The following is a 23,676-nucleotide window of genomic DNA, read 5'->3' as shown; positions in this document are numbered from 1 at the left end:
ACTTTTTTTATTAGTAGTGTGTGCTTATAAGTAACCCGAAGGTAGGTCCAAACCATCTGAAGGCACAAACAGAAACACTAAGAGTGAGTCCCATGCAGACAGCATGCAGGAACTAATCACAATCAAAATGTTCTCAGGTTATTATGCCTAGAGAACCCAAGAGGACTTGATGATCACAACCAAACAAACAACTAGGCTGGAGGAGCCCTGATCATAAATACCCTGCTGCTGATGAATTGATTACTTACAGATGTGCCTACTCATCAGGGAGGATCCAACCAATGAGAACTATTTCCACAGTGAGTGACACCATGAAAACAAAATTACCACTAATTTGAAAGGTGTAAGCATATTTGCTGTCATGTGAGGACAACAATCAACCAACAAGTGCTGGTAGCTAATTATGGTGTGCTCCATTACCTTTGAAGTTTAAACTTGGGTCTGTGAATGAGGTTCAACCAAACTTAACCATGTTTCAGCTCCAACTTCAATATCCAGTGGGATTTGCAGATTGATGTGTTCAGTGACCAGGCTAACTACTACTAGCAAAGCAAGCTAATAACAATGTATTTCTCTGCTTTTTTTTGGTAGATTATATAGTACTGTGTGTGATTGGTTTGAAATGGTCATTGCGAGATGTGGAAATAAATGGTGTATTTTTGTGTTATTTGATTGTTTGCGTTTTTCCCTTTAGGTAATTCTAAGTTCTCTATGCAAGTCAGCCATATTGGATTTTGAGGTCAGCGCTGGTCAGAGAAGCCTCTGACTGAATTCTGACTTCTAGGGACCTTTGTTATTTTTTCAACTATCAACGTGAGAATTGCAGTGGTTATAAAAACAAAGGAACACAAACTGCTTCCTTCGATCGATCTCATTTTCTTCCTTTCTTTTGTTTTAGGGCATAACACAACAAACTGAAAAGTAAATGTCCAGTTGTTCCACTACTTTAATGGCCTGCAAAGAGGGTGGCTCTTGGAACTCTTAGGACTTAAGTAGGTGGTCCTTGTTATAAAAAGTTTAAGAACCACTACTATAGTATTTAAAACCAAAATATGTATGTATGTTTGTGCACAGCTTTCTAATGCAACATTTCTTTGAGCCCACTGAAATTCAGCAATAGGTGTGAGCTACATGTCTGCACATACCTAGCATCACAACACATCAGAGGAAACTTCTGCTGGTTTGTTTTTAGATCAATAACCACAGCTCTGCAAAGTTGTAAAAAAAGGAGGTATCGGTGGAAAAATAAATGCTATCTTTAACTTTTATACTCAAGACTTCAACTGTAAAAACCTTAAACTGAAAGTTTGCAAAACAAATAAAGATGCAAATATATTTAAACATTATCATTATTTCAGTATTATTTTATTCCAGTAAGATTTTTTTTTCACATAAGACATGAAATTGGAGGTATCTGGATTTCCCATTGAGTGTGATTTTCTGTTTAAGCTAGTTTTGTTGCTAAAAAACAATAGATGGAGTGTGGGTTTAGTTGATTCAGCAAGTGTTGCAAAAACAGCAATTGCTATCAAGGTGACCTGTTACACTAAAACATAAAGGACAGATTTCTTGTTACGTAAGGCAAGCTGACAGTCACATTGTACATCTCTCTGTGGTCTCACAAGGCCCCTCGCTCAAGAAATGTCAGCAAGCTTCAACAGGAAGTGGTGGCAGTTTTGTTATATTAGGTCCCTTTTGCCCTACCTGTTCTGTTCAAACTGCAAACTTGCAAAAGTTTAAGGTCTGACGTGATCACCATCAAATTTGAAAAAGTTAAAGTTGTGAGAACCAGTTTGCTGTTGTCCAAAGTGAAATCCTGCAAAGGTTTAGGTGATTAAGTAATGGAACGAGCTGTAGTGGTCTTGTGGTTTTCTCCCATGATGCTTGGAGAAGTTAAAACGGCATCAGCTTGCTGCTGTTAACACAGTGTCAAATGCTGACGATGAAAGCTGACAAGGGGATTCTTCTTTTTGCCCTGTGGCTTATAAGTGTCTCCTCAAATGGTAAGTCTTTTTAAAAATCAAAGTGTAAAGAGTATTATTGCTTGATAAGGAATAGAATATATATTGCACTAATGACTTCATTTGCCTTGAGGTTTTCCCGGAAATACTCAAATATTTGTAGACAGCGAGTACAGTGCTATATTCAAACAAAAAACTCAGTTATTTCCTGGTCAAAAATTATTAATATCTAAACTTGGATTATTCTGCTAAGAAGTTGAGTGTTTCAATTGAAAAATGTCTTGCTTCACATAAAAATCACCAGTGTTCAGTTAAATGAGATTGAAGTTTTAGTTTTTGTGAATTATTAATTGAGTTCAGTTGTTCTAACAAAAAACAAGAATTACCTCTGATAGATTTATGCTGAATGATTTATTTGTGTTACAAGAAAACTGATTATTTATCTTTAACTGCTGAGAGTAGTTTCGTGGTCTTTAAACAACCGACTTATAAATCTTACTCTATGATGAAAACAATGACTTCAGTGGAGAGAATAAGACTGTCAAAACTACTGTAACCTGAATAAAAACTGTCTTCTTTATTATTAGAACTTAGAAGGACAGAGGTAGGCCACCATTTTTAATGAGGAAATGTTGAGTAAAACAAAAAAAGCAAATAATCATCTTTGGTTAACTGATTATTGAAAAAAATCTACACTGGATGTCACATGAATGTTTTTAATAGTAAAAGTAAAGGCGTTTTAATATGTGCAATGCAAAAGGAGGTCCAGTTATTCATGAAAAAGAAAACTCAATTTGGAAAGAAGACGGAAGTGTGGTCGAAAGAAAAGAAGACACGTGGTCTGATGAGTCCAAATGGCTCCAGGTCAATTCTCACCTTTGTCATTTAGTACCGTCATTCGTACCTATGCACTGCAATTTTGTCCATTCCTATTTCCATTTCATACCTATAAAGAAACCATTTTGTACACGTGCTTAAACCGTTACGTAATTAAGAATTTTCCTGAATTATGAAGATAAAATGCCATTAAAATGCTTGAATCTCACAAAATTCAAATTCTACATGTTTATTATTTTGTAAAAACTTTGTGTCACACTTTGTTTCCATCTGTTTTTGATTTTGATGCTATTTGGCCTGTTGGCTCTTATAAAATGTGACAGGTCATCACCCACTATCTAACCAAAATAACTCTAAGTAACCTACTGCGGGTTGATATTATTAACTAGAGTCACATATTACAGTAGATTATGAGGAGACTATAGAAAATTACTTCAAATCGCTGGCTGTTAAATGGAGTGGGAAACGTTCCCATGATGGGTAAACTGACACATAATCAGTATGAAACAGCCTGCAGCAGAAGGCCCTATTTTGTACCTGGAAAAAGTCAGATACAAACAACCAAAATGTCAAAGGTAAGAAATAACACAGAGGAAAATGTACCTCCTTACATTATTACAGAGTGATTCAGACAATAAAGTGCAACCCAGATTCAGTTAATTTTTCACCATTCAAGTTTATGGGGGTCGTGGTATCCTCTGGGTTGATGCAGCTGAGAAAGTCCAGGTTAACTACAGACATATTCAATAAATACGAATGTATTATTGAAAAGTTACTTTATTTCAGTAACTCAGTTCACACATTAAACATATAGATTAATTACACACAAACTGATGTTTTAAAGCAATTCTTTCTGTTAATTATGGTGATGTTTTTATCTTCAAAAGATACTTTTAATCTGACAAACAATCTTCATCTAAACAAATTTTCTTATTTATTGAATATAAATGTTATATTATACAGTCATATTCAGTAAATTAGTATATTATTGAAAATATTACTTATTCCAGTAAGTCAAGTGAAACACATTGTTTAGATTAATTACACACAGATGTTTTCAAGCCTCTATTTCTGTTAGTTATGATGATTTCCCACTTATAGCTCATGAAAACACAACATTTAAGATTAGAATATTACATCAGACCAATAAACGAGCCTCATCTGAAAGTGTATTCTAATTTATTGAATATGACCATATACCTCCAAAATATTTGAGCAGGCTGATCTCCTGGAGCAGACATTTTCTAAGATGAAAAATGTCCTCTTCTGGGGCTCATATTGGGATTGGCTGTATGAACAATACAGATCTTTAGTGACTAAGGCCTCAACTCCATTGTGAACCAAAAGGATGTGCTGAAGAAAACCTCTACAGCATGCACTGACAAAAAAGACCTTAATAATTCAACTATAATACAAACAAATGACACTCCAAAATTTTAAACAGCTGTGAACATACACTAAGTAGAAGGTGTTTAAAAAAGTGAATTAGGTTTAGTTTTTATGAAAAGTTTTTTAGTCACACAATTTTTTTAGTCACAGAAAAAATTGGCATTTACCCAAACTCTTGTCTAAAGTTTTATGTCTACATGAATTTATTTGTATTCATTTTTTTGCTTATTTCATGAAATTAATGTACTTCATTCAGGTGTGGAGGGCTGTGAAACACATGTCACAGTCACAGCTCCGTTTGGCTCCTCTGTGCTCTTGCCATGCAGCTTTTTATCAAATGGCCCCAGCTGGGTCAAATGGACTCACTGGGGTGAGGAAGATCAACGAGACCGGGAGCTGGTTCATCTCTCATCTGAAGGGCGCATTGAATTCCTGGAACCCAGATCCGGCCGGGTTAAAACCTTTCCCAACCAGGCTTCAGAGAGAAACTTCTCCATCACCATTGATGGGGTCCAAAACTCTGACATGGGGTCCTACTACTGCAACCGGAGCGATGAATGCTTTGAAGTGAAGCTGTCCGAAGATAAAGGTATGCTGTTTCCTTACGTTTTCTGTCTTTCTCTTTCTCGAGCTGTTTTTATCTAAGATTTTTTCAATAGCAACATAAATAGAAAAACATTTGACTCAAACCCTTTATTTAGATGATCATTTAGTGTCTTCATATTTTTGTTGTTTTCAAGGTGGAGATGTTTTTTTATTTCATTTTTGTTGCATAAATGGTCTATTTTATTAGATCAACAAGTGAGCTGGTGTTTTTCTTTTTCGTGGTATAACAAAAAAGTATTTACGAAATAATCCAATGATCAATCATTGGTCTGCTGGTTCTTTCTGGATGTCAGTCTGTTCATATTATGTTGAATTTTATTTGATATTATTTACATACTTACCATTTTTAATTTAAGGGTTTAACAGTTGACATAATATAAAAACAATTTCTAAGAATTTGAGGGTAAAATAATTTAAGTTCTTTTCTCATTTTAAGTTTTGAATTTATGTTTTTGGCATTCATGTGTTTTTTTAATATAAATTTCTTATCATATACATATATTGTTTATTTGATCATTGGAGACGTACTCTGAGCTTATGTTTATCAATGTTTCTTTCTATTCAGGTGAGCAGTTCTCAGAAGAATCCTGTGGTAAAGATTTTTGTAAAACCTCTGAAGTCCCAGCAATGCTCGGCTCTTCTGTGCTCTTACCGTGCTCACTTAACGGCACTGCCTTTAAGTGGGTCACCTGGGCTCACATAAATAAGGGGAATGTGGTCCGTCTTTCCTCTCATGGACGTGTTCATTTTCCAGACCCCAGATCTGGCCGAGTCAAAGCATTTCCAAACCAGGTCTTAAAGATGGACTACTCCATTGTCATCGACAAGTTAGAAAACATTGATCTGGGGTCTTACTGCTGCAAGCAGAGGAATAACTGTTTTCGAGTGGAGTTGCTTGAAGTCAGAAGTATGTAACCTTCCAGTGTCTCAGTTTTGTCAGCACATCTTGTGCAGATACATACATTCTCATCCTTTCTATGGTCACAAACCTCAAAGGCCAAACACAAGACAGAGGCCAAATGAATAAATTATAGTTTCCTGTAAAACCCGTCTTTAAAAAACCACATCTTGTTGTGCAGGAAAGCGGAGCCAATTAATGCAGCTACTGATCTACATACTTGCTTGTTTTGCTGCCTTCATCGTCCTGAGCCTTTTTGGCTACATCTGCTGGTTGAAATGCATGTGTGAGTATAGTTCCCCTGCCTGTAGCTCCATGTACCTAATAGGGTTGTCACAATACAAAAAATGTCAAGCTCAATATTGATACTAAGAAAAATATTTGATACCATACAACAAAAAGCCCAGGGCTCTTTCTTTTTTTTTTTTTCTTTTTGCAGCACTAGTGGCCTTTAGTTTTCCCAGTATTTTTTGACAGTAAATGGATAGGAAATGAGGACGGAGAGAGAGGGAAGACATGCGGCAAATGTCACAGGGGCCGGGACTCGAACCTAGGACAGCCGTGTCAAGGACTAAGACCTCTGTATATGGGTCACGCACTTCACTACCTTATTGTCACAGATACAGGAGCTTTACTGACCTTTTTACGTTGCTCTGAAACATCAGTGTAGTAGCATTAGCTTATAGTGTCAGCGCAGCTAGCAGGTGGAGTCATTTGGTATATTGTTTTTTTCTGTCCGCCTGGGAAAGTTTCTTAGTGGCACAACGCTTCTGCGTTTGCCTTGTCAACTAAAGCAGTTATCATATGTTTTTTGTTTTTTTTCTGGGGGTAGTCATGATGTTAGCAGGGTTTAAAACTTCTAGCAGCAGTTTCTTATTTTCTTGTAGTTGTCAGCGAGGGGCTGAGTGTCTCTGTTATTGCAGCACTGCCGCCGGAAGAAGTGTGACTATTTGGTCAAATGTGAATGGATCGGTTTATGTTCTTTTTGACGCAAATGAGCATTTTTAAATGAATGATTTTTTTTTTGTATCAGTTATAACAAAATATAGATTATTTTGACAACCTTATTACCAAAGGTTACTGCAGTTTTGATTTTTAGAATGAGCAACTTGGATTTTTAATACATCACATTGCTTTTTTTCAGGCCTTGCCAACAAAAGTAGACCGGATGTGATCGTTACTGTCAGTGAAACAACTGAAGGTATGCACTGGAATATTACAAAAAGTGTAATCCCAAAATAATAAAAAATGTTTAATATTTCTGCTTAGTGTTGAAGTGTTTAAGTTAATTTGAAAGTTGAACTACAAAAAATATGAAGTAAAACAACTATTCAGATTTGCCTCTACTCAATATTGAGGTCAATGTGCATTTTACAAGTTTTCAGTTATGACACAGATGACTGCAAAAGCTAAAAATAGAAATCGCTTTAATTATGAGACAAAAAAATGGCCATTGGATTTACATGGCAACTTTTATGGAAAAAGCTGTTTTTTAAAGAAAAGTGATTCATATCCCATAGCCTTAAATATTTTGTAGACAAGGATAAATTGGAAACAGTATACCTTAAAATATAGGAGAAAGTATGACTTTCTGTCAGGGCGTGACACACTTTTTATGTTTTGGTAAAACAATCATTTACAGATCTGTTTTCCACAAGTCAGACTGCTTTTTTCGTTTAACGATTCCATATAGAATAATTTCAGCATTTTATATTTTGGAAAATTTCAAATTTTTTGACCCACAAGTACTTTCAAAATGAAACTTTTGGCTTTGTGGCTTCACGTTTCTATAGTTTTTCACACAGGCTAATTTTCTTCTGCAGCCCCTGCCAAGTACAATGTAAACAGTTTTGTAAACTGCTGCACTTTTCAGATGGAAACATAAGCAGTCAAAAATCAAAACATTAGCTTGTTTTTTGTTCTTGTTTCAAATTTTTGTTTTTGTCACATGCCTACATTTAATATTTTATATTCAGATAAGTCAATATAATAATATAACTAGGCTATGTAGCACCTTGGGGTGCTACATATACATTTTAGTATAGCCAATTTTGAGAAATGTTATTATGTATGAAATATACTTTTTTCTTTTGGTCAGTCAAATGTTATTTTATCAGTTTAAATATAGCTAAGTCACAAATGGACAATAAGGACCTTGTTATTGACTATCAAAGGTTTTTCTAATAAAAACAGATGACCTTACTAGACTTGCAACATCCAATTTAGATTTAGTGTCTTCTAAAAAACATTTCTTATGTATTTCCCTTAAAACCTGAATTGTTGAGAATGTAATTAGAAAGTAGTTTTTAAGTTGAAAAATGGAATGTAAGGAAAGGGGCAGAAGAATTATCTTTCTCCCTATACTCTCAGTTTTTAACATTAAAAATATGAGACCTACTAATACTATAAATCGTTGTGTAATATGTTTTATTGCAGGTCCCAGTGCGCCCCCACAGGAAGTCGTCAGAGTAAATCAGATAGGTAACCTCCACACTAACACATGGTGACGTTACACATTCTCTCTATTTATTCATATGAATAACATCTAAATAGGAATAGTCTATTGATCTATTGTGAAAATATTGGAAAAACCACAATCTCCACTATATCTGTGTGCTTCCTTTACCAGCAGGTGCTGACAATAGTCTTGTTTATGGTGAGTTCACACATCTGTTCTTCTTCCTTTTATTCAGTTTTTTTTTTTATATCTGTTTTGTCTTTTCTTGCTGAAAAAGACCTCTGCTGAAGTTTGCACACACACAACCTTAACAACCAGGTGACATGTTTTTGTGTCTTTATTTTCTGTTGGATTTGTTTTCCCCCTTAAACAATAGAAAATGATGACCCCTCCAGAAACCCCAGTGGCCAACCAGTAGTTCTGCAGCTACAGGATCGGAATCGGCCCCGTCCAAGTGAGATTGGAATTTATCCAAATCTTGATGAATTCAAGTTTGAAAGGGTGGAGAGTCAGAGGACAAGGCAGAGATTTCACATAGGTGCTGTATTATTGCCACTTTTCCTAGCATTGGTGAATTCTTAATTGAGGCTCGATGGAGTAATTATCTCCTCTCTCTTTGTAGACCTCATCAGCAGATTACGGCAAGCCAGTTTCAACCGCCATTTTTATGGTAATGTTAAAATACTTACTCATATTTACTCCTTTTGCATCTGTCAGGTGTGTTATTTGTGTGTTTTGCTATACAGTGAACCAGGGGGAGATCCATAAGCAGCAAGCCATGGCAGCACAGACAGAGAATAAAAAAGGTTCTCTGGGTTTTCTAGCAGTTTCATATTTGATCATCAACATAATCTAAATTCCTCATTTGTGTGAGAAAGAATTATGTTCCAGCACTTACACATCTCTTTTTTGTTTTTCTCTGATTGTACAGCAGGGATGGGCAGGAGGAAAGCCAAAGACTGTGAGTGCTGACTTCATCTGTGGGTCATGTTAGCGAGGAAATGATTGCATGCACTGAACTACTCCTACTTTTTCCACTGTCTCCCTCCCAGCATGTGAATACAAAAACCCCATTTACAGCAGGAGCACGGACCATCTCAACCGACTCTAGAGGATTCAGGAGTCTAAACACCATTTCCCAATGGTGGACATTGCCTGATAATGTTTTTAAGTCTGACTGCACTGTATTTTTCTGTAGATTTCGCATTTCTGAATGCATTAAAAAAAAAAAAAAAAAAAACATCTACATATAGCATAAACAAATACTTGACTCCAGAATATCCTTCTTTTTTCATTCTAGTCTCATGTTACAGAGTTAAATGCAGTGAGAGAGATATTTCACATTTATAAAAAGATTGTTTTAGGACTGTAGGATTTTTGACACTCAACAAGTGGCACATTTCTTCCTCTATTCTTGTATTTAACAGTTTTGATGCCTCCTGTTGGTTGGAAGATTTCAAGTTGTATTTTTTTCTGTCTAAATTTAACAGGGATGTATCAAAGCTGCTAATAATGCAAAACCACCACCCATCTAACATGAATAATTTAGTGGGAATGTATATGAGTCTTCAAAGTACATCACAACAAAGACAACCTTCTTGTGAAGGTTTACCTGTTTAAGGCTTGGTGCTGGACTTTCCAGTGCTCCTTCCTGAAAAAACCTGAAGTAAAGCAATGTAGTGGAAGGTTTGTACTATTTATAGCTAAACTAAGTGGTGTAGTGTCAAATGTTTGCCTTATATAAAAAATTACAAACTGAAGCTATAAAATTAGCAAAACTGCAATGCACTTTTCACTTCCATTAACTTAAAAGCCCTTGATTCCCTTCAGCTGGTTCAAAACACTTCAGCAAGACTCCAACTGGAACAAACAGAAGAGCTCACATCACTCCCATATTAATGTCTTTGCACTGGTTACTGATTAATTTTCGCATCCATTTGAAAGTCCTGGCTTTAACTTTCAAGGCTCTGCATGGTCAAGCTCTTTCTATATTACCAATTGTTAAAGCAACATACTCCAACTTGAACCCTCAAGGCCTGAAACCAAAATCTATTCGTAATCCCAAAGCCCAGAGAGGGACTGCTCTTTCCAGACTGTTGCACCCAGTCGCTGTGAGAGTCTGGAGTCAATAAAAAAGCAGCTAAAGATGTTCTTATTTAGCCTTTCCTTTAAGCTTTTTTAAATGTTACTCTGTTTCTTTTTTAATTATTTGTATTTTTTATTTGCTTTGTCTTTTATTTATGTTTTAATTCAATTTTGTTGTAATGATTATACTCGTATAAGATAAATTGAAATTGCTTAATAAAGTACATACAAAGTAACATACTGTTACTTTGTGATAAAATGATGAAAATGTTATTTAGGATATTGTTAAAATAAGAAAAAACAACATATTAATGAAACTTATCCTAAAATAGAAATAAACTATATTTATGGAATATATACCAATACAATATTAATTAAATGCAAAAATAAGGAACAGGCTTTCTGCCTTTTTAGGGGAATGACATAGAGTAAATCTAATAATATAAATCAATTTGGTTTTTACCCCCTGCTGCACTGGTATTGAGTAAAATGTTTTTCTTATTGGTGCTTATTAACAAATATTTAAGCCAAAATTATGAAAGCTGGCAAATTTTAGCTCTATATTGCATTTCCAACAAGTGCCGAGTCTGCTAAATCTAATCACACAGGGCTTATTAGATAAAAAACGTTCTTGTAATTGTTTACATTTCCATAACCTTATAGGCACACTGAGTAGAGATTTAACCAGTACATTCCAACCAAGCCTTATAAAACTTGAAAACTATCTGGCTAACAAAACTGGTGCAGTTTAACAACATGAATCCCTTTAATGTCCAACAATTCAGTGTAAAGATAAAACGTAACACATCTGTAGGTTTCAGACAATGACAGGAAGAAGCAGATCTGTATCTGCAGTCTGTTTTCTGTGGTAGAGATAAACATATCTCACTTCCTAAACTGACTTTGAGGTGACAGCCGGCATAGTCACCCTGGTAAATAATGACTTTTGTCTCCTGGGGCCAATTAAAGTGAATGAGAGCCAGCTGCTCCACCTGTCACACAGAGCCTCAGCAACATCAGCAAAAAAAAAAAAAAACAATTCCAATTTGTCACTCATGACATAATTTATCTGGATTTCCTATTTTATTTTAAACAGAAATCTATGATGACTCTCACTGTGGTCATCATGGCGCCTGCAGATGGAGGTGCACTTAAGATCATCCAGTGGATACGTCTGGTCTGCAAAATGAACATGGAAGGTGGAGAGTGCACATAGTAAATAATTAGTGCTTGCAGAAATACTCATATCCCTTGAACATTTTCACATTCTGTCACAATACAACTACAAATGTCAATGTAGTTAATCAAGATTTAAAGTGATAGACCAACACAATACGGCATATAATTGTAAATGGAAGGATAATGATGCATGGTTTTAAGTGGTGCGCATATAGTTTCAGCCAATTTCTTGTGTCAGAACCCTGAATAAAATCCCTACCGTAAGCTAAGTTGGGTGTTTGTTGACAGGAGAAGCTGGTGTACCTAGATACAAGAAATCCTGTTAAAGGCAACAAAAGACCTGAGACTGGGATGGGGTTTCATCTTCGAGCAGGACAACAACCCCTAAATATACAGCTGGTTCTACACTGGAATGGTTTACATTGAAAAATATCTAATGTGTGAAAAATGGCCCAGTCAAAGTTCCAACCTAAATCTAATTGAGAATCTGTTGCAGGACTTGAAAAGTGCTCTTCACAGCCACTCTGCGGGTGACCCTGAGCTTAAACAATTTTGCTAAGAAAAATATAGCAAACATTTCTCTGGATGTGTGAAACTGAGGCCTTTTTCCACTGGTCCCTACTCAGAGGTTCTGCATGGCTCAACTAGCCTTTTTAATCAGTAATGGTTATGTGGAACCATTACTATTTTTAGTACCTGGTTGGAAGCAGTTCCAAGCGAATCGAGTCATCCTGAAAATATGACATCAGAAGACTGTTGGTCACTGATGGGGTAGGGGGCGGCGTCACTAGTCACAGCATATAATAACTAATATCTTCAACCATTAAGTCTTTGTACGCTGAGCTTCTTGTGCACATGATCACTAAAGCAATCTAGCATTAGGTAGCATTAGCTTACCGTCACATGTCGTCTAGCTTGTATCCTTCACTCTCCCTGCTGCACTTATCCAGAGTGCTTCGTCTTGCTTCCCGCAGCCTCCTCTGGCTCTCTTTTGTTCACTTTGAGTCTGACAAAACTGGACTGGGCTATTTTTGTGTTTGTGTCATTACAAAACACATCACATCACAATTGTAATGGAAAACAAACCAAACCATGTAGAGTAGAGCTGACCCGACCCGAGTCAAGTAGAGTTTGTAGTAATGGGAAAGGGTCATTAGAGAAATGCCCCGAAACACCCGCAGCTGTAATTGCAGCAAAAGGTGGTTCTACGAATTATTGATTTATTCTAAATGCAAACACACTTTTAACAGGATTATTTGTAAAAAAAAAAAAAAAACAAATTAAAACCACGTGGCTATCTATTCATTTGACAATTATACACTTCACTACATAATCTCAACACATTACATTGAAGTTTGTTTTTGTAGGGTGACAAAATGTAAAAAAGCTGAAGTGGTATACTTTTTCAAGACACTGCTGTTGTACAGTTTTGTTTACTGATGACTCTTAACATTCTTTTTTAGAGCCAAGCACATATCACTCTCCAGACATATCAAGGATGGTTTTCTGCACCAAAAAGGGGTTTAACATCACCATTCCTAGGAATGCTACAATTCCACCTCTAAACCTAGATGCAATCTGGATTTCTTCAGACAGTAATTATAAGTGTGCACCTCAAAATCGATCCTATGACTCTGTATCTTTCAGCTTTCCATTTACAGATTGCGGTACCCAGTATGTGGTAAGTATTGAGAAATCCCCTCCCATCCTTAATGAGCAATTTAGTGGTTAATTTAAGTGTGTTTGTCTTACAGATAGCAGATGGAAATATCACTTACTCCATCATCATCAAGGGTACACAGCATTTCAAGAAAGGAGCCATATTTCGTGACACTCCATTCCAGTAAGGTGGAAAAAAAATAATCAGTTTTTGCTTCGTTTTGAACTTATTAATTTCCATTTTCTTCTTTTTCAGCCTAACTGTGCGATGCAGCTTCACACTGACTCAAAAGACTCAACTGGATATCACTGTTCAGCAAAGCAAATCTTATTACCCATCAGCCCTGAACAGCACGGGGACACTTAGGACTGAAATGAGGTTTGCCAAAGGTCAAGGTTTTGTATGATGTTCTCGTTCAGGAACACCACCAGAGAACAATGTTAAAATTGCAATAACCGAACATGTGTTGCTTGAATCACATTGATTCAAATAATAATTTCAGGGAAAGCCAATAATTTATCCTGATGTTGATGTAGTTTTAAGTAGTTTCTCACTCAACAGTTTACGTTATTGTATCATGTTGAATGGGTCACGGGAGAGCTGGTGCCTATCTCCAGCAGTCTATGGGCGAGAGGCAGGATACACCCTGGACAGGTCGCCAGTCCGTCGCAGGGCAAAATATATATATATATATATATATATATATATATATATAAATAGATACTCCGACAACTTCAACCTATACAACAGCAAAGTATTTTAACAAGAAAAAAAAGCATTTGTAGTGTGACAATATAGCAAGTTAAATATCAAGGATCACAAGTTTTGTTTTGCACATTATCATTGATGTATCCCTCAAACAATGAAAATACATTTCTAGACCTTATTTCAGCAACTGTTCTGCTGCTCTTGGGGAACCTCTGTTGGTGTTGGTGCCTCAAGCGTCTGCTAAAGTTGCTTATGGCAACTGACAATGCTCAGGATAAGTAACTTTAAAAAAAGCTTAGATTATTAATTTAAATTTTTTTTTTTTCCATACAGATTCCTCTTACAGATCCTTTTATTCCACTGGCAATCACCCTATAGTAATTGAACTGGGCCAGCCTGTGTATGTGGAGGTTTTTACTGCCAAACATGACGACATGGACTTATCGCTGCTGCTGGAGGACTGCTGGGCTACTCCTACTGAGGACCCGCAAGACCCACAAAGATGGAATCTACTTGTTAAAGGGTAAAAATTTAGGGCTGAGATGCTGATCTAAGAAGGTAGTTCAATTATTACGAAAAATAAAGAATCGACTGCAGTTCCTCTTATTTAAGTGTCCGTTTGCCAGTGATAGCCACACATTTGTGTTGCCAGTCTCTGTTAAGGAAACGGTAAATCCATCCCTTCATAAATGGTTCGTTGTCAAGCTGTTCTCTTTTGTAAAACCTCCACAATTTAAAAACCAGGTATGATAAATAAAGAAAGTAATAGGTCTAATACTATAAAAAACATGTCTGAGGTTTTTGTACGTTTCCCCTGTTCTCCAACAGGTGTATTTCCACTGTAATACAGAGATTTGTAAAGGACCAAACTGCTTACAAAACTGTACAGGTAAGCAGCCAAATTATTACCTTTTAAAGTGGCTCATATTTCACAAACCTCTACAAACCTCTACTGATAGATAGCCAAATCGATTGTACATATAATAATTATGTGGTCTTACAATAAACAAAACAACTAATTGCTTCTCTTTGTCTTGCAGGGAACCGTAAACAAAAAAGAGTCCCACTAGTAACCGAAGAGAAGGGCTTTTCCAGTATCATTTCAGGTGGACCTCTTCTGTTCCCACTTTAAATATTCAGATGGAGAGTGACTAGTTTCAGTTTATTTTGACAATCTTAGAAATTATTCAGTCGCTGTTTTGAACTTAAAATAAAACTTAACATAAAAATGCAGCCTATTCTGAGCAACCATCTGTGACATTTTCTCCACAATAAATCAGTTACTCCTTTTATATGGTTAACAAAAGCCTTGATGTTGACAGATTATTTACAATGCCTATTTTATTAGATTAATCAGATAAATCAACATTTTGCAATTATGACTTATTTTTTGGCGAAAGCATTTTATTTTGGTAGCTACGTCTGGTCATGTGATCCTAGAAGGACCAATAGTAGTGGAGAATGGGTCGGCGTACGGAAGTTTCCGAGGCATCATGTCGTCTTTTTAACGAATGTTTAAAAATTTTAGGAAGTTTTATTCCTCCTCGGAGCTTGGGTAAATAAAATAACCTTGTGTAGGGCGTTTGACGTCAATACGTGTCTTTGTCCTTTCTTCGCGTGTAAAAGTTCTCGGTTATGTCCAAACCAACGACATGGACACCCAAAGACAGCGAGCCGAAGCAGCTGCCAATCTATCAACACAAGAACAAGCTGACTCAGGCGGTCAGAACCAGCACCTTCCTCATAGTCACCGGCGAGACTGGAAGCGGGAAAACCACGCAGCTGCCACAGTACCTGCATCAGGCAGGTAAGATGCTGCTGTTAAAAAGAAACTTTATCCCCCACCTATTTCTAACCTCTGAGGTTCCCAATGTAAGGGTAGGGGTCCAGCCGAGGGTCACGAATCAACATCTGTGAGGTCTAGAGATCTTCTTACTTAAACTAAACAATTAAACTGTTATTGGTAAAACATACATATGCTATAAATGTTAGATGTATAAAAGAATACTCAGAAATAGATGAACACTGTATAATCAACCACTTAATAAGGTAGTTGCTTGTTAACTAAATAGTGAATCAGCCAATCATATGAGATATACACAGCTGAGTATTTTCAAAATTGCTGATCTCCCGGGATTTTCACACAAAACCATCTTTGGATTTGTCAAAGAATGGCTCAAGAAAAGAGGAAATATCTTGTGGGCAGCATTTGTATGAACAAAAACGCCTTGTTAATGTCGATAGAGAGTAGGCAGACTGGTTCAAGGTTATAGAGATGCAACAGTGGCACAAACAACCACTAGCTATGACCAGCAGATTGCCGTCTCTGAATGCACAACATGGTCAACCTGAAAACAGACGGGCTAAAGTAGCAGAAGATCTCACCTGGTTGCCACTCTTATCAGCTAAGAACAGGAAACTGAGGCTACAATTCACACAGGCTCACCAAAATTAGACATCAATGTCCTCGATTACAGCTGGAACATGCAGATGGTTTGAGGCAGAATTTGTATGAGCCTGAACTGTATTACTGGTTCAGGCTGGTGGTGGTGTAATGGTGTGGGAGATATTATTTTACCACACGATAGGCACCTAAGTATAACCTAAACACCACAGCCTACTGGACTATTGTGGCTGAGCATGTCCATCCGCTCATAATAACAGTGTAACTGCTGGAGAGCTCAGGTTATCTCAAACTAATTTCATGAACATGACAGTGAGTTCACTGTACTCCAGTGGTCCTCACAGTTACCAGATCTCAGTCCAGTAGAACTTTCCTGGGATTTGGTGGAATGGAGCTACTGGATTAAAGACAAAAAAGCAATCTTTTCTATGTGACAGGTATTTGCATTTACAGTCTTAGGCTTCCCAGATGGACAGGTACGAGTCACATGTTTGTTTCAAATAAAGTTTGTTTCTTTTCATGCCTTAATGAGGAACTTTAGGTATAATTTAAAGTCTTTGCTTGACTCAAAAAACATAGTTAATAGAGCTTTGACTGTAATAACATTAAGTGATACAAGGTATGTTTCCACTTTCTGGAAAACCTCTATGTAGGAGAACAGCTTCAATGTTTATGAACTGTGGTGTTTATATTCCAGTTACTCTTCTATCATCACTGTTTTATTTAGTTTTGTTTTTTTGGTTTTTATGCTAAAAATGACAGCGTCTGATTTTAATCTCTCTGTACGGGTAGGTTATTGTAAGGACGGTAAGATTGGCATCACCCAGCCTCGCCGTGTGGCTGCCATCACTGTAGCTCAGAGGGTCGCTCAGGAGATGAAGTGCACTCTGGGCAGAGAGGTTGGATACCAAGTGCGGTTTGACGACCGCACATCCCAGGTGAGAGTTCACTGTTGTCCTACTGGGAGAAAACAAATCCTAAAATAATGTTGGTTTAGGATGACAAAAACCAACTGTCTGCTGCAGGACACGGTGGTGAAGTACATGACAGATGGATGTTTGCTCCGAGAAGTCTTGGCAGATCCGTCGCTTTCTCAGTACAGCGTTATAATACTGGATGAAGTCCATGAACGCAGTCTGAACACGGTCAGTTTATGTTACTGTACAGGACGGGTACCGTAGCTGCAGTTATGGTTCATGTCCTTCTCCCTCCATTGCAATGAGCCCCTGCTTTTTCTCATCACAGGACATTCTTCTGGGTTTGTTAAAGAACGTTTTCTCTAGCCCTTCTGAGGCCACTAAGGGACGATCCTTTCCCCTTAAAGTGGTGGTAATGTCCGCCACGTTGGAAGCTGACAAACTTTCAGCGTTTTTCAACAACTGTCCGGTCTTTGAAATTCCTGGTAGGGTCTTCCCGGTGACATCCACGTTTGGCTCGGCTGTAGGTCCAAAAGATGTTGAAAGCACCTTTTATGTCAAAGAGGTATTGTGTCACACTCATGTATGGTTTCTACATGTTACTCTATTTCCAATATTTTTATTGATTTTTCTCTTTTGTTTTTTATATATTTATGGACTTTTTGTCTTGACAGGTGGTGAAAGTGGCCCTGGATGTGCATACCAGTGAAAAGGCTGGGGACATTCTGGTGTTTTTGACAGGTAAGTAGTAATGATTGCCATTATATTCAGTGTCTGGCAAAAGTGTTCACACTTTTTCACATTTTGTTACGATGCATCCACAAATTTTAAAACATGTACAGGCCATGGAAGAAGACAATTAATCAGAATAGCATTAAAAAAAAGGCCAGTGGTGGCTCTGGAAAAGCTGCAGAGGTTCCCAGCTTAGGTGGCAGAGTCTTCTGACAGGAACTATTAGTTGTCCACTTCAAATGTATTGCTTTCATGGAAGAGCTTGAATAAATAGTTAGATGAAGCATACTCATGCGGTACCATTACCAAGTCAAAGTCTAGACCTAAATCCAAGACAGAATGTGTGGAAAGACTTCAAAAATGGATGTTCACTACTCCTCTCCATCTAATCTGTAGTAGGAGTTATCTTGCAAATAAGAATGAGCATCAGTTTCAGTGTATGGCGGTACAAATTTGGTAGAGTGACCTCAAAATACGTGTAATTGCAATAAAAGGTGGTTCTACCAGGTTTAGACAGGGGAACTGAATAAAATTGCCACACTTTTTAGATTTTTATTTGTTCTGTTGTTTTCCTTCCACCTCACAAGTATGTCCAACTTAATCCCCTCAAAAAATCCCAGTACACAGAAGTTTGTCATTTTAATGTGATCAAATTTGAAAAAGGGGTGTTTCTGCTCGTTGACTTCTCTTTGTTTTACAGGCCAGTCAGAGATCGAGCATGCCTGCGACTTGTTGTTCGAAAAAGCTGAAAATATTGACTATCGCTATGATGTGCAGGACCGGACCGTGGAGGGCCTTCTCATTTTACCTCTTTATGGATCAATGCCCACTGGTATGCCCCTAAAATAGCTTTTTAACCCCTGTAGATTATCTGTTTTGAAATGGACACCACTGTAATCTGATGATCCTGTTTTTGTTCTCGTTCCAGATCAGCAGAGACAGATCTTTCAGGCACCGCCTCCAGGAATCAGAAAGTGTGTGGTAGCCACAAACATTGCAGCTACGTCCCTCACCATCGATGGTATTAAGTAAGTCAAACTTGTCCTGCTGGTGGTTTATCAAACAAATATTAGGCACAGGTTGAAAACATTTTATAAGTTCGTGTAATATATTAGCAAACCCCTTCATCCCTACCTTTTGAAACAACTTTTCGCAACAAATTGTAGAATAACGAGACATTTGATTCGAATAAAACCTCTAATATCTGCAGTTTTACGTTCACTTCATCCACTGTTAAGACATCCTTAGTTGGCAGTTATCAAACAGTCTTGCTGCAAGCCACGCATTGAACTACACCACATTATTAAAACACAGGAACCCAAATGCTCCATGTTCATTAGTCCTGCTGGTAAAGGTAAATAAAAAGCCTTGAAATAAGTGAATCTTTTATTGTAGTAGCATGGTCTCAGACTGAAGCGTTAACAAATCCCTATTCTAAAATAGGCGTAACAAGGCATTTCTCTTAACTACTCTTCAAAATGGGAAAGACAGGAACGTGCCACTACATTAAGGCAGATGGGTATTGATCTGTAGATGTCAGAAAACGACTACAAAAATGAGCTGCCTGACTAGACTTAATTTCCGTCAGAGAAATAATCAAACAATTCACAACAACTCTGGAACTGTGACAAATTCGGCTTGTCGAGAAGCCAGATTTTACCTTGCCACCAAGCACAGGGAGGGAACTATAATAAAACAAGAATTCATTTTAGGACTTTTGACCTAACATTATTATCAGGCTTTAGTCCCTTTTCATGCCACTTGGATGTTGATAAAGTTTGCTAAAAATACCAGGATTTTTGATTTTACACATTTTCACCGGGGCTGCAAATTAACGTGGACTCGTCGTGCCAAGCCCTAACAAAGCAGTAGCACTCTTGTCATATTTGTTTCTGTTGGCTCCATTGAAGCTGAGCTTGTGGGTCTGTTATGTGGTTTTTTTCTTTTTATCAGTGTTGTTCCTTTTATAAATAATTAATTTAAAAGTCTGATTGCAAAGCAAAATTCTGTATTTAAACAAATACCTCCAATTTCTGAGGTAGAGTGAATGCAAATGATACAACGTTCATAATGACGTTGGTTTTACCCTCATGCAGATCTCAGTAATTCACTTTATTACCAATGATCTACAATTGAAAAGTGGCAAGACTGCTTGTTGGAGCGAAGGGTTTTAGCCCGTGTTTCCTTTCTAACAGCTTCGCCTTATGCTTTTCTCTTTTTCGTGTAGGTACATCGTAGACAGCGGCTTCGTGAAGCAGCTCAATCACAACTCCAGGGTGGGCATGGACGTGTTGGAGGTTGTGCCGATTTCAAAGTGAGTCGTGGTACCAAACCTTGCCTTGGGACAAGTATTGGCTAGACAGGAGAGAGATTAAACATATTTTGGGTGGATCTTCTCTGAACAGGAGCGAGGCTCAGCAGAGGGCGGGCCGAGCAGGGAGAACTTCATCTGGGAAGTGCTTTCGCATCTATACCAAGGAATTCTGGGAGAAGTGCATGCCGGAATATACGATTCCAGAGATTCAGAGGACAAGTCTGACAGCGGTGATCCTCACGCTGAAGTGCCTTGGTGTTCATGATGTCATCAGGTACACAATTTGTTCTTTTGCGTGCTTGATGCCTGTTCAATAAGGTTGATAAATTATTCAGTAACAAATGTTGATTTTTTTCCAGGTTTCCTTATCTGGACTGTCCAGAGGAAAGGTTTATTCTTGAAGCACTAAAACAGCTCTTCCAGTTTGATGCAATTGACAGGTGAGTGTTTGTATGCATCAATCCTCTGGTGTTCCACACAGAACAGCTGCAGATCTCCCAGACATTATATGAGCCATTATCTTTCTGATGAAGGAGAGGCAGAGTAACCAAGCTCGGGGAGCTTATGGTGGAATTCCCCCTGCACCCAGGTCTCACCAGGGCTCTGCTTAAAGCTGCCTCACTGGGCTGCCAGGACCTGCTGCTCCCTGTGGCCGCCATGCTGTCTGTGGAGAACATCTTCATCAGGCCAGGTCAGCTGCTGAAGCTTCTTATTATATAAAATAAAGAATAGGTTGGAGAACATGAGGTGTTCCCATATTAGTGATAAAAAGTATAAAAAGGTTTGTGTGAAAAAGACATGAGATGTTTCTTTTATTGATCTTTTTAGGTCAACCCGACAAGCAGAAAGAGGCAGCTAAGAAGCACAGAGCACTGGCTGCTAAAACCAGCAGCATGAACGATTTTGCCACTCTTCTTAGTGTGTTTAACTCCTGCAAATCCAGGTAAGGAAAGGATATAGCAGAGAGTTTTACAGCTAAAATTACTGCCCATGGTTTGGATTTACACCCTTTTTTTCCCCCCACTCCGCAGTGACAGGCCTTCATCCTGGTGCAAGGACAACTGGATCCACTGGAGGGCGCTGAAGTCAGCCTTTAGTGTGGAGACTCAGCTTAGAGAGATCCTCCTCCGCCTCCAGCAGGTTGACATCTACCTCACCTACTTAAGCACGCTCCCTATCAAATATTTAACATACGCATATATGTATAAAACATAAAATAAAAACAAATGTTTAGACATAGAACAGGGCAAACGTGGCATGCTCTCTAAGTGTCATGGATTTATAATGCAACAGTAGAATAGGGCAGGCTAAAGGATATACTATATATACCTAAATTTTTCAGAGATTATGGTTGGCAATTGGTGCTTGTGCTGGTTGATCTGGGTTGGTTCAGCTGGTCGGGGCTGTTGGGTCTCGGTTGTAGCCTGGGGCCCCGATAGTGTTTCTCTCGCTTCCTTTCATGGGGTCAGAATCAAAATGTTTGGTTAACTCATTTGCAAATACAACAATAATAGGAATAAAAATATCAACCCAAGTTGTTGTTGCTATTCCTTTATTATTTATAACATATTGCGGTTTATACTGATTTTGGTTATTATATATATATATATATATATATATCTTTACCTAATTCTACTTTTTATTATTATTGTGCACAAAAATTAAAAAACAACATATAACTACAAACTCTGCTGGAGAATTTCCAACATTCATACCTAGGTAAATGTTGCACTCTTATCTTTCAGAGGAGAGATTTTCCTGTTGAAACTTTTGACGGGAATAAAAGTGAACTCTTCAGACAGTGCCTGTGCACAGGATATTTCACCAATGTTGCCAGAAGGTACCTCCATTATTAACTAGATATTGGTTAATAGACACTGCTCCCTAGTTAATCTCAAATGTTCCATATTGTTGGGATTTTTCTTTTTGTAGTTATGAATCATATTTATTTATTTATTCCCCTGAACAGGTCTGTTGGAAAAGTGTTTTGCACAATGGATGGCCATGGATCTATGGTTCACATCCATCCGTCGTCATCAGTAAACATTCTTTCTCTAGATTTCACATTAAGACAGCAACAAAAACCAACATATTATTATTGTTAACATACCGATCTAGGCATGATTTGTTGTGGTTGTTTTTTTCAGTTGTTTGAGCAGGAGGCCGAGCTGAACTGGGTCATCTTCCACGACGTGCTGGTGACCTCAAAGATGTACATCAGGACGGTTTGTCTCATTCGCTACGAGTGGGTTAAGGATTTATTACCTAAACTCCATGAAGTGGATGTGTATGAGCTGAGCAGTGTGGCAAGACAGGAAGTTACAGAAGACGAGATGGTGAAATGGGAGAGCAAGGAAGCAGCCAAAAGACAACAAGGTGTCCAGAGTAATACTATAGAAGTTTACAAAGTTCTGTTGTATGGTTGGTCTATTTTTGTTGTTGTCTAATCTAGAAGATTGTTTTGAAATTTTAATTGTAATGACATGCTAATGTAAAAATCTCCTGGAACGTTGTATTTATTTACAGTTTTTGTGGCCACATTCGACTCAAAATGCAAGCATTTTATTCCTAATTGTGTGTATAGTATAACATGTTCACGCAGTCGAAGTGACATTTTATTCAGTGTAACAAAGAGCAAACAAGACCGCATTTCTCCTGGATCAAGAACAGATGTTTGCTAAAAAAAAAAACGTGGGTATATAAAACAAAGGGACATAAAACGCAAAACTGATTAAAAACATTTTAAAATAAGTGCAATAATAAGTGTGTATCTTAACAGCAATATTCAGATTTGACTAGTTTGCGGGCGACAGCTGCGTAGCAGTTTATTACCACTTGCCTGATGGCAGCAGTGCAGATTGTTTATGGAGAGGAAGTGAGGAGTTTCTGCAGGGGATCGGAAACAGATCCTGCAGAGAGGTTAGAGGGACTGCAATGACTTGCTCAGCTCCCTTCACTATCCTCTGCAGGGCCCTCTTGTAGAATACTGTGGGGATACTGGTAGGGGGCGATAGTCTCTGCTGGGCCCATTTCACAGACATGGTGTTCTTTGAGTAGTTGTGGACATCATAGATCTGTACTCTTTAAGCATGTAGTGGTCTACTTGAAATATTGTTGCAGTAACTTGTTTTTTGCCTGAAAGTGTAATAATGAACAAATATTTTTTTTCCCCTAATACTCAATGAATGTGTCCCCATTCTCAGAGGCTGCTGAAGATGTCACGAAGAAGCTGGAGAAGCGGAACAATGAAGCCACAGTCAGCGATGCTCGAGCTCGCTACCTGCAAAGGAAGCAACAGAGACAGCAAAGTAAAGCTCTTTGAGAGAATTTTTTTAGGTGCTATTTGCAATTTTTAATCAATATATTTTTAATAAAAAAAAAAAAAACAACAACCACATTGTATTTGTCTATTTATTTCGCATCTTTTTTATCAGACGTTTACTGTAAGTTGAATATGTTAAATATTACACTGTTGTTTTTTTTAATTTTTTGTGCAGCCCATATCCCAGGCAATCTGTGCTCCAGCTT

General features: G+C 37.6%; 2 protein-coding genes across 6 annotated transcripts; both read left to right on the top strand.

The window, feature by feature from the left end:
- The first annotated feature begins 1,747 nt into the window (after window positions 1-1,747).
- On the top strand, window positions 1,748-10,470 carry LOC124884344. Of its 5 annotated transcripts, none has more exons than XM_047392227.1 (12): window positions 1,748-2,003; window positions 4,444-4,776; window positions 5,548-5,700; window positions 5,873-5,977; window positions 6,836-6,892; window positions 8,128-8,172; window positions 8,321-8,347; window positions 8,526-8,687; window positions 8,772-8,819; window positions 8,896-8,955; window positions 9,081-9,110; window positions 9,202-10,470. In XM_047392227.1, the coding sequence occupies exons 1-12, from the start codon at window positions 1,934-1,936 to the stop codon at window positions 9,258-9,260; spliced, it is 1,149 nt and encodes a 382-aa protein (XP_047248183.1). In that variant the 5' UTR covers window positions 1,748-1,933; the 3' UTR covers window positions 9,261-10,470. The 5 variants fall into 5 exon arrangements, with proteins under 5 accessions (XP_047248183.1, XP_047248180.1, XP_047248182.1 ...); XM_047392224.1 differs by having other exon boundaries at window positions 5,359-5,700; window positions 8,324-8,347; XM_047392226.1 differs by having other exon boundaries at window positions 5,359-5,700; window positions 9,084-9,110.
- A 4,753-nt stretch (window positions 10,471-15,223) lies between these two features.
- On the top strand, window positions 15,224-23,540 carry dhx40 (DEAH (Asp-Glu-Ala-His) box polypeptide 40). The gene is made up of 17 exons (XM_047391928.1): window positions 15,224-15,588; window positions 16,978-17,123; window positions 17,211-17,330; window positions 17,431-17,667; window positions 17,777-17,843; window positions 18,535-18,666; window positions 18,763-18,862; window positions 20,062-20,148; window positions 20,240-20,422; window positions 20,508-20,588; window positions 20,682-20,839; window positions 20,977-21,091; window positions 21,180-21,288; window positions 21,894-21,988; window positions 22,118-22,187; window positions 22,296-22,524; window positions 23,352-23,540. Exons 1-17 carry the CDS (start codon window positions 15,417-15,419, stop codon window positions 23,468-23,470), a joined length of 2,220 nt encoding a protein of 739 aa, XP_047247884.1. The 5' UTR covers window positions 15,224-15,416; the 3' UTR covers window positions 23,471-23,540.
- The last annotated feature ends 136 nt before the right edge of the window (window positions 23,541-23,676 follow it).

Source organism: Girardinichthys multiradiatus, chromosome 18 (assembly GCF_021462225.1).
Source record: "Girardinichthys multiradiatus isolate DD_20200921_A chromosome 18, DD_fGirMul_XY1, whole genome shotgun sequence".
NCBI classification, from domain to species: domain Eukaryota; kingdom Metazoa; phylum Chordata; class Actinopteri; order Cyprinodontiformes; family Goodeidae; genus Girardinichthys; species Girardinichthys multiradiatus.
The sequence above is the reverse complement of the archived record's forward strand: the minus strand, read 5'-3'. Positions and strand labels throughout refer to the sequence as shown.

Bases quoted from the DNA above. Each gene is read 5' to 3' on its own strand.
- LOC124884344 (XM_047392223.1), top strand. From the start codon at position 1,934: ATGCTGACGATGAAAGCTGACAAGGGGATTCTTCTTTTTGCCCTGTGG. The intron at 8,688-8,771 runs GTGCTGTATTAT...CTCTCTTTGTAG, and splicing joins AAGGCAGAGATTTCACATAG to ACCTCATCAGCAGATTACGG. The intron at 9,111-9,201 runs GTGAGTGCTGAC...TCTCCCTCCCAG, and splicing joins CAGGAGGAAAGCCAAAGACT to CATGTGAATACAAAAACCCC.
- dhx40 (XM_047391928.1), top strand. From the start codon at position 15,417: ATGTCCAAACCAACGACATGGACACCCAAAGACAGCGAGCCGAAGCAG. The intron at 17,844-18,534 runs GTAAGTAGTAAT...TTTGTTTTACAG, and splicing joins CATTCTGGTGTTTTTGACAG to GCCAGTCAGAGATCGAGCAT. The intron at 20,840-20,976 runs GTCAGCTGCTGA...TGATCTTTTTAG, and splicing joins GAACATCTTCATCAGGCCAG to GTCAACCCGACAAGCAGAAA.